This window comes from Anopheles marshallii, chromosome 2 (assembly GCF_943734725.1).
Source record: "Anopheles marshallii chromosome 2, idAnoMarsDA_429_01, whole genome shotgun sequence".
Lineage (NCBI taxonomy): Eukaryota > Metazoa > Arthropoda > Insecta > Diptera > Culicidae > Anopheles > Anopheles marshallii.
The window spans coordinates 64965907-64975847 of NC_071326.1; the positions used below are offsets into that span (position 1 = coordinate 64965907).

General features: G+C 39.9%; 1 protein-coding gene across 1 annotated transcript; it reads right to left on the reverse strand.

Annotated features, from left to right (window-relative positions):
• On the reverse strand, positions 1-3227 carry LOC128708335 (prisilkin-39-like). The gene is made up of 4 exons (XM_053803309.1): positions 3201-3227; positions 557-782; positions 339-472; positions 1-261 (listed from the first exon to the last, which is right to left on the reverse strand). The coding sequence occupies exons 1-4, from the start codon at positions 3225-3227 to the stop codon at positions 1-3; spliced, it is 648 nt and encodes a 215-aa protein (XP_053659284.1).
• Positions 3228-9941: the final 6714 nt, after the last annotated feature.

Genomic DNA, 9941 nt, shown 5'->3' on the forward strand with positions numbered 1-9941 from the left:
TCAGTTATAGCCACGGAAACCGCTGACGAGGGTTGAGCCTACGTAGCCAGACGGTGAGGTACCGGTGTAGTAGCCGTAGCCCAGGTTGCGGTTACCGTAGTAGTTGTCGTTGTTATAGCCATAGTATGACTGCAGTCCACCATTACCTCCGAACCCGCCGTAACCTCCGTATCCACCATAGACGCCCCCACCGTACGTTGTCGAGCCGACACCGAGCGTGTTCGTTCCGGGGTAGTAACCAGCACCGCCATAACCGCCCGACTGTGGATACACGGAAGAGTGTCGTGCGTAAGTTTCGCCAATCAACACGCCGCTGGATCGCTGGTGAAATTACGTACCGGATAGTAGCCTCCCTGCGGTAGATAACCTCCTTGTGGGTAGTATCCACTCTGCGGGTAGTAGCCTCCGGATGGATAATATCCCCGATTGCCTGAATAGTATCCGGGCCGGCTCAGCAGCCCCAGATCGAACACTGACGCAACAGCATGCACGAAATTAAACGATAAGAAGGGTGTTGCTTTATACGGCAATATTCAACACCTCCGCAGCTACTTACATCGTTCGCTCGAACCTCCACCATAGTAGCTGCGCTGCGTCCTTGTCGAAGCTGCCGGACGCAACAACTCGTCTGCACTGCCACCGACCGGCTTGACATCTTCATTCGTCCCAATGCTCGCCGGTACCCGCACATCCGTGGACAATGGTTTGGAAGTTTCGCGGCGACTACGCCCCAACCGCTGACAGTGAACCACTTGCGACAGAATCGAGGTCAGCAGCAGCATCTGCAATGAATGGACACCAATCAAGGGTGAGAGAGTTCGCTCGGTTTATGTTCCTGTACCGCCCTCGCTGGGTCACTGGATCACTCCGGGCGGAATGTGATTTATTATTGGGAGCTTTATTTACATCGGTTTGCACTTATTGTACTTGGCGATTGATGCTTTGCAGTCTGTTGATTGAATTCCGAGCATGTAATGTACATACCATTACATCGGGTAACTCTTGTCAAAGACTGGCTGATTACATGAGTGTCACGGGTATCATTAGTAGCAATTAGTGCGTATTTGTACATTGCAGTGTGTTGGTATTCATTGACCGGCTTTATTAACATGTGTTCTATTTCCGTTTCAAATAATATACTTTATCAATTAACATGTGCTAAACCACTCATCGCTTATCTTATTTAAATAATAACCTTGTTGTGCACTTTACTATGTGCAGCTTTAACGTTTTCCCGATAGCTTTGAATATTTTCGAGTGAGAATGTAAAGAAAATTTATGTACATTTCTTCTCGGACATGTTCACTAAATGCAGCTAATTTTCCTAATTACGGGATGAATCCGATTTTTGATAATGCAATCGAAATTAACAGAAAATTTAATTTCGTCTTGATATAAAACGTGGTTAAGATAAATGGATTTAGCTATTTTTTTTTCATTTCTCCATTTTTCATTTTCCATTTTCCAAATTTATTTCAAATGGACCAAAATTAAATAAAAATTAGTGGCAATTCTTGCAATTCAAAATACCAAAATTCTGCCAAGTCTGTTTCTAACAGGTTGCTTATCGAAAAGTTAATTTGAAAAACAGTATTAACTTTGCCAGCAATTTATGGTATAGCTCTCAAATCACCAACAACCAAGTTAACAAAAAAAACTTCAAACTCTTAATTTCACACGGCATTCAGAAATTCACGGAGATCTGAGGAATTCATTGAAAAAATCATCGTTATTCTTTATGCCATTTACTAGTACTTATCGTATGCTGTTCTATTTAAAATGGTTCCTTATGACCAAAATGGTGAACCAAAAAACGGTTCCAATAGTAACCATAAATCAAGTATTCTTCTTCAAACATCAGCCATCCTTCAAGATATTACGAATTAACGCAACACATCGTGATACAAGCGGTAAATCCTGATGGATTTTTTTCAAATCGGCAAAAATGGGCATCGAGTTAACGGTTGTGTTAAGCAACGCTGCGAAGAAAGTCCTGTTAAAACTCCAATTGTTTCTGAAATGTTTTTGTATGTATTTTTTTTTATTTTCTGAAATAAATCTCTATTTAGTTGAGACTCTTCCAAACCAATACTAAAGGTATGTTTTTCTGTTAAAAATCTCTGAAATTTACTTTCCTCCAGCTTCAACCGGGTTGAATTTTCCAGACCAATAAAACGATGATGTATAAACTGAAGCAACGCAAATCAATCAATCATTTTCAAATATGTAAGCTTAAGTTAACTTAAGTTTTTTATTGTTGGTAAATCCTCAAACTTACAGTACTATTTGCGTACTGTGTAGATTTACCGAAATTGTGTAATTGATTCATTGTTCCGAATAACGCTACATGAAGTCACAACTTATTCTAAGCAACACAAATATCTTGTTCAATTGCTCATATTAATGTTGGAAAGAAGTCCCAGCGGAACTGAATTTGTCATGTAAGGTAATGTAAAAAAAATTAATGGAATTAAATTTGCAATGAAGAATGCAATAATCAACTTAAGTTGACCTCATTATTTCATATTCATAGTACAAACAAACATAATTAAAAGTGTAAACATTAATAATTTAAAACCCAATAATATAAAACAATGAAATATAACTTAATTTAACGTTTTGTGCACTCTGAACGAAAAACAATAGGCTACCCATAAGCAAATTAAACTAACAAACAAATAAGTATTTTTTCGTTTTGAACGGCCAGAAGGTAGCGATTTATTTTACCTCGTTGCCGAGGTACGGGTAAACGGATCGGATGGAATTTTCCTTCCGTTCCGTCGGTTGAAGACCAGTTCCGACTTAAAAGCTTTACAATCTCACGAATTTCTAAACGTGCTATTGATGTGGTTTCTTTTCACACTAGTCGAAAAGTAGACCAACGTTCTCGAAAACCAATGCGCTCCTCATGTTCGGAAACGATAAACAACATGTGTACTTAATGGCGACACTGTTTCTACAGGTTTCTGATTATTCACATTGTACTACAACCATCATGAATGTTTTACGAAATGACGAAAGAATCCATCTTCAAAGGGAGAGTTTAAACTTTACACGGAACACAGAACACGTGTATCCATACACCGTCAAAAAATCCTAGTGCATTGTGAAATAGTGTTTTAACTTTACTGCCCACTTCCATTCAAACACGTACACCCACTGAAAACGCTTAACGCTAACTAGAATACTCTATAACTCACCTTAAATAGCACGCTCGTAGTAAGCATTTTGCATCCAAAAGATATTTCCCTTGCAAAACAGCACAACACGTTACCCTGGAAATATAGCGAATCGTTTACTTTCCACTCGACTTTCCGGGGCACGGTATGATTAATAGCCGGAAAATGTCGAGCCCCGAAAATGGGCGGCACGGCACTTCACGACTTCGGTCGTGCGAACGTTGAACTAGTTGCTTTGCAAAAGACAGTCTTTGGCCCTTGAACTTGTTGGTGAATTTTGAATATTTGGTGAAAGGCACAAGAAAAGGCCGAGAGAAAAAAAACAATACAATCGATGTTATCCTACTTCTTGTTATGGTCGTTTGTACTAACAAAAAAAAAACAACCGACAAACCGCGCGATAGATGCTTCCTTTCACTATTTTTCACTTATTCGGCGCATCTTTCGCTTTGATGGATAAGCTTTTATGGTTTGTCTTGTGCTCAATGGATACAGCTTTCCGTGCTGTTTATCGTGAAACGTTTTGCTTCGATGTGCAACCACAGATACATATTTTCTTTTGCCTACTGTTCCAAATTAGTTAGATTTTCCTTGTTCTGATTATACACATGCACCATCACACACACACACACACACTCAAGCACTATCACTATCAGAACGGAAAACATTTCCATGGATGCATTTTCCATGGACTTTGCACAACATCACCTCACGCTGCCGGTCGGAAACAAACTTACTGATTAAAGCCACTTAAATCTGCCCCAAAGCTGAAGCTGTTGCGCGCTGAAACGTTCGGTTGGAAGTAATGGTTTTTCCCAGCGCCGGCATGATTTTATAGTCACCGTACTTTTTTTTCGGTGCGTCACCACAGCGAACGATCGTCGAGCTGTACGCACCCCGAAAGAAGTTTTGCAGCCAAAGGGTAGGCACACAATGGTTTCCGAATGTTTCGTCGCGAATGTAGCTTGTGGAAGCGAAGAAATAAGCAGGTTCGAGCTCGCGTTCGACCATAGCACGAGCGGGTGTGTACGAGATTAGGTCCAACGGGGGTATTTTCCATCCCCGGAGTGGTTCCAGGGATGGTAAGCGCGGGACGCTTTGTTCCGGTGCGATAGGTGGTGCGGGTACGAGCACCATCAAATGGCACGATGGTGCGATCGCTATTGATCAGCTTGCGTACAAACATTTGCGTACCGGTGACCGAGGCGATAAGAAGCCCATCATCGCACACGATTCGGGGATTGGTTGTGAGGTTAGGGAGTGGTTCTTCGGTTGAACTTGAACGTGCGTATCCATCCCAGGGGAAGAAGCATCGGTTTTGTTGATTTTTTTTCTTTTTTGGTGATGGAAATGATCCGTAAGGCTTGCGAACTTTCTGCACTCCCGTAGGTTTCTTTACGTAGCACATCGCACGAACACCAAATGTTGCCAAGCGGCCAGTCCTTTATTTGTCAACCGTGACAAACACAGCTTCCAATGTTACAGTGTTAAGGTCACTGGAGTGGAAAAAACCATGGTCGTTCATTACAACGGACAGTTTACGTTATTATCATGCCGGTTGTTTCGAAAATCGATACATTCTTTGTTTGCATAACGGCATTTCGAAATGAATTGTTCATCTAAATAGAACTGTGTGCAGAAAATATTCTTAAAGTTTATTCTAAATGGACCCAAACAATGATGTCTCCGACAGAACCATTTTTTGTAAGTTCAGAAAGTAGGTCATCGGGTTATAGTGGCATTTGAAGTTAGGTTGATAATTTTAACGCGTATTTCCGAAAATTTTAACAACATTTTTAAATTGTAATAAATGAATGTTATTTAAAGAAGTATATTCGTATCGTAGTAAATCAAAAATAACATAAATAACGCATCAATTATCAAAATAAAGCACTAATGCCACGGTAAAAGATCGACGTCACTACCTCACCTATTCGCCATTGAATATCAATATCATTGCTGGTCAAATGTTTAGATAGTTTCAAATTGTTTAGTTGAAAAACAACAACAGCTTTGCTAAAGCAATTCATTATGCTCAAGTTGTTGTTCGTTTCTAACAATTTAAGTTAATGAATTGTTATGACATTTTCCAAGATGAAAACAAGTCGTAATGTGACGCTTTGGAAAAACCCTGCAATTTGAAAACATACATTATTCAAGTTCTTTACTGATTGCAGAAGATCAAGTCATTTTGAGCATAATTCCCATTTCTACTTTACCTTTTCTTGTGTTCTTCGTTTCAAATTACGCAAGATCGTTTGTCTATTTTCATGTTTCTGCCAATTTGCTAATGGCCGGAATGTTTGGGGGTGTATAAAATTCTTTGTCTCTTTTGAATTACAGTACGTGACGAGAAACTATAAAGACCATTGACATCGTTTGGTGCGATGCTCATCATTTATCTCCCCGAACTTCATTTTCTCAGTCTACAACATTAGCCCGCCCCATGTACGATTGCAGCACATGAAGGAACCTTCTTGCTATTGGAAAATAACTCCCTGCACGAGGCCTGAAATGGGCCCATTGTACGTGCAACCTGTTTGATTCTGAAATTACCATCGGACAACGCAAATGGTCCGCTTGTCACACATTTCCGACCGATTGTGTAATTAGTGGGTGGTGAAGGATAATTTTCGGGGTGTATATTTAGCTTGGGTAAATAACCGCAACCAACCGGCCAAAGTGCACACGGGGTTTTCGTGCGCACCGGAAGATATGCTGACGGGAAGCGACCACAACGAGAAGCCAGAACGGTGAATCACATTTGCCTAGCCCTCTCGCCTCTCGATGTTTGCTATGCTTTATCGCTCTTCTGTCTGTTGTGTGGTGATTATTGTAAAACTGAAGGGTAAACCTCACCCGTAACCTTATTCTTGCAACCCCGTTCGTTAGGTATCATTGTAGAAACACCACTCCAAGGACACTGGGAATATCCAACGCAAAACGTATCTTGCGTAAAAGCGATGCATAACAACTTATAAGATATAATATGAAAGGTTTAATATTATTGTTGGTTATTTTGCGAAGACTCTGAACCGAGCGACTACATTTTTGCCCTGAAAAACGATTAATTCGAACAGAAACTACCGGTTCTGTCATTGTTACATTTAAGTACTGTTTAACTGTGATGATGGCTCAGATGTCGCGCAATCTGAGACCTGACCAGCAGGGATGGGCTTTTGGTCCAGTCCGTTCGTGTGAAGACCGGCGCCGCTACCATCATGACACCGGGTCGCGATTTGTGTATGGTCTATAAATAAATGAACGGTAGCTACAATTATATTTACGAATCTACCATTTCCACAGTGACACTCCTGATAAATCGACACGTTGCAAAAAACGAATGCCTTTTTTGTGCTGCACGCGAGCATAAATTTCATCTCAATGAACTATCGATGCCTTAGAACGGCTATGTAGCTTTTGGTGTACATACCTACCGACATCAACACTAAATCCCTTAGTCAATTGATTATTGTCAAACTTCCGTGTGCAAGTTTACCTGCCGTAAACTGGTGATGGGTTGGGAAAGAACATCACCAACCACCAACTGTCATCGGCAGGTTCACGTAGTACTTGTTGGCGAACATCACGATAATAAACGGATTACTAATCCAGAAAATGAAACGAGAATTCTCAGCTGGCTCAGTATGCTCCCAAGTGGCATACTTTCGCAAAGTGCTCTAGGGTATCTTATCCTTGGAGCGCACTGGTCCAGGGAATAGCAGTAATCGTTTTCCGTTATTCCCTAAACTTCCTTTTCCGCTTCTTACCTATAATAAGTAACATTAGTGCAACTAAGAGGAATCTAATCCTACGTTTGTTTGCAAATTACATCGTCCACATTGCTGGAAACAACAATCCCATGATTTCTCTTATAATCCTTAAATGTTCTTAGTAATCACTGTTCATCATTACTACATGTTTCGCATTCTGTTTGTATACTAGTATGTAAGTTTTGTTTGCAATAAGCACGTTGAGCACGAATTATTTAATAAACATTAAACATTAAACGCCACACTAAACCGGTTTCCCGTCTGTTTTTCCACTTAAACTCTCACAAGTGGAAGTTTGTCACAAAGAACATCGTGTTCGTAATGATAAACGTGAAAAATTATTGTTGTGTAAGTATTACGCAAAACTTATTGTAAAGAAAGTTGTTTTGAAACGAAGACCAAAAAAAAACAAAAAACCAAAACAAAGAATATAATTAATGATGGGGTATAATAATAACATCCTTCATCAAGTCTTTCCAGGATGCCGGGCTGCTGGTCAAATAATTCCTTTGGTTGGCAAAAAACAAAAATTTTAAAAAACTTATACAAAACCTGTGTATCCTACACATCATGGGGTCGGATTCAGTAAATGTTTCATATGCTAAGAACTTATGCTGAAATTGGATTTGAGTGAAGAGTGAAGATAGGTTGAAATATTTAATAATTTCGACCCCAATTCTCATCGATACTATTATTCATACATTGTATGTATTTTCATGGCGAAGAAAACCGCAATCAATATTTATCATGAATATTACATCAAGCTTCCTCGTTCATTGTATGGCTGAGAACAAGACACATTTAATAACTCGATATTAGTTTGTCTTATATTGTCATGATATTGATATATTGATAAGTTCATATCATATTGTACCGAATTCTATGCAATTTTAACAGTATTTTTGACTTGATAATATACGATCCATTTTTTTTCGAATCCTTATAGCATATCTCAGCATTGATTTCCCTCTAGCAACCCTCATAAATAATAACACCTGTTATGCTACAGCAATCGGCAATTAAATCCCCAAGCTACCATAAAACATCTGCAAATAATCCCACTGGAACCTGATACCACAGCAAACCGATGATTGTTGTGAAACAATTAAACGCTCATCACTTGCCCATCACGTCGATGTTTATCGGTCACTTTGTTTTCCACCATTTTACAACAACCAACCGCTCGAATGTCTCTTCCAATGCATCGCACGGTTCACACCCTTGGGCGAGTGAGTTCATCCAACGGTTCATAAACTGGTGGAGGAGAGCGATTTTTGACACAAAGAATCTAACACCCACATAACACACTCAGGCACCCAAGACACCTGCCGTGGGTGGGAAAACACACATCGTCATGCTTTGTATGCAAAAGAAAACTTACACCACGCGGACAACCACATACAATTAGCACGATACAAGCGTGTTTTCCTTTACTAATTTCGTCAAAGTAAGGAGTGCTGTAAAGTTTAACCACAAAACACACGCGACATTCATTTGGGCAGCGTGCGCACGATTAGTGGCGCAAGGAATGGCTTCATGGCGTTGCAGTTAAGACAAAACAGCAGAGTTTGGTGGGAAAACATCTTTGTAAAATTTATTGCCATCGCAATTGCGTGAGCAAGTGCGGGTTTGCTTATTTTTTTTTAAGTATTGTAAAGGAATTCTTTGGGTTTTAACATTCATTACATTTTTAGATCCATTTTCTAATTCTTACATTGTTACTAACCCCTTTAAATACTTATTTTGTTCGATTAATAAATACCTTTTTAAAGTCAATGCTACAAGCAAATTTATCAAAGACGAAAAAATCTATTGAAAATCAAAATAAACTACAAATTAGTTGGAAAACACAAAAAAAAAACCGTGCCCTGAGCGATGATATGACACATGTCTCAGTGCTCAGTGCTGTTGCCATGAGCTACAAAGCGTTTGCTGTTATGTAATCTTACTTACCCACGACACTGGCACACTCGAAGACCACACACGCCAAACGTTGACGACTGTGGAGACACCTGATAGACACTAATGGGCAGGTACAGCGGGAAATGTTGTGCTAATGCTCTGTCAAACCACAAACGAGTGCAAATGTGCAACATGAACGCATGAGGTACGACTACCGGCCCGGGCGATCAAACGATCGCTGTGAATCGACCAATGTCATGGATTTTCTCAATTGTTGCTATTGTGTTTGTAGCCGAGCGCCAAAGCTGGAGGTCATCCCAAGACGGAAAAATATATGACCGTTCCCTTGGCCGCAGTGTGCTTTTCGAAACTAGTACCAGTGGTCCGGGCCACAGTTACGAACCCCCGGCTACAGCGACACAGTTTTGAAACGAGCAGCCCTTTGGTTGTACTTCTGCTAATCAAGGGTGCAATTGTGGAGCATTATGATAAGTAGGTACCAACTTGTTCATTGTGCGTTGGTGCCATCTTTCGCCTTTCATCAGTTGGTAATGGGAAAATTACCAACGCACTTGGAAAGTTACCTAGATAATCTTGTACGATAAAGTTTTAGTTATCTCCAGGCTGTACTGCGAACTGCCAAGAACTAGACTTTAAAGAATTAAATATGCAACGGTTGTGCTAAATCACAATCAGAATCAGACTAAAAGGGCTTGGTAAGACTGGTCCTCAACTGCTTAATGACGTCATCCTCTCTTTTCATAGTTGCACCATCGCAAATACAATGATCATAATAATTGCAAGTTGAAGCCTGTAGGGCAAAAATTCCTTCAACTAGTAATGAGAGTATGCTCAGCTGCTAGGTTTTACTTTTACCCATTTCAAATGTTTTTCTTTGCCTACAGAATTAACCTAATTACAATCTCTTTGTGCATTTGCTTGCTATGGGCTTAAGATGTTTACAATTGTATTCTCTGTTTCATATTATTTAACTTGTTTATTGCTCAACCAAGTTGCGTTGCTGGCCAACACAATATTTATGCCATCACAAATATTATTCGCATACCGGCACAAAATATGTGATTCT

Bases quoted from the DNA above. Each gene is read 5' to 3' on its own strand.
- LOC128708335 (XM_053803309.1), bottom strand. From the start codon at position 3,227: ATGCTTACTACGAGCGTGCTATTTAAG. The intron at 783-3,200 runs GTGAGTTATAGA...CATTCATTGCAG, and splicing joins CTACGAGCGTGCTATTTAAG to ATGCTGCTGCTGACCTCGAT. The intron at 262-338 runs GTACGTAATTTC...GTGTATCCACAG, and splicing joins CGCAGGGAGGCTACTATCCG to TCGGGCGGTTATGGCGGTGC.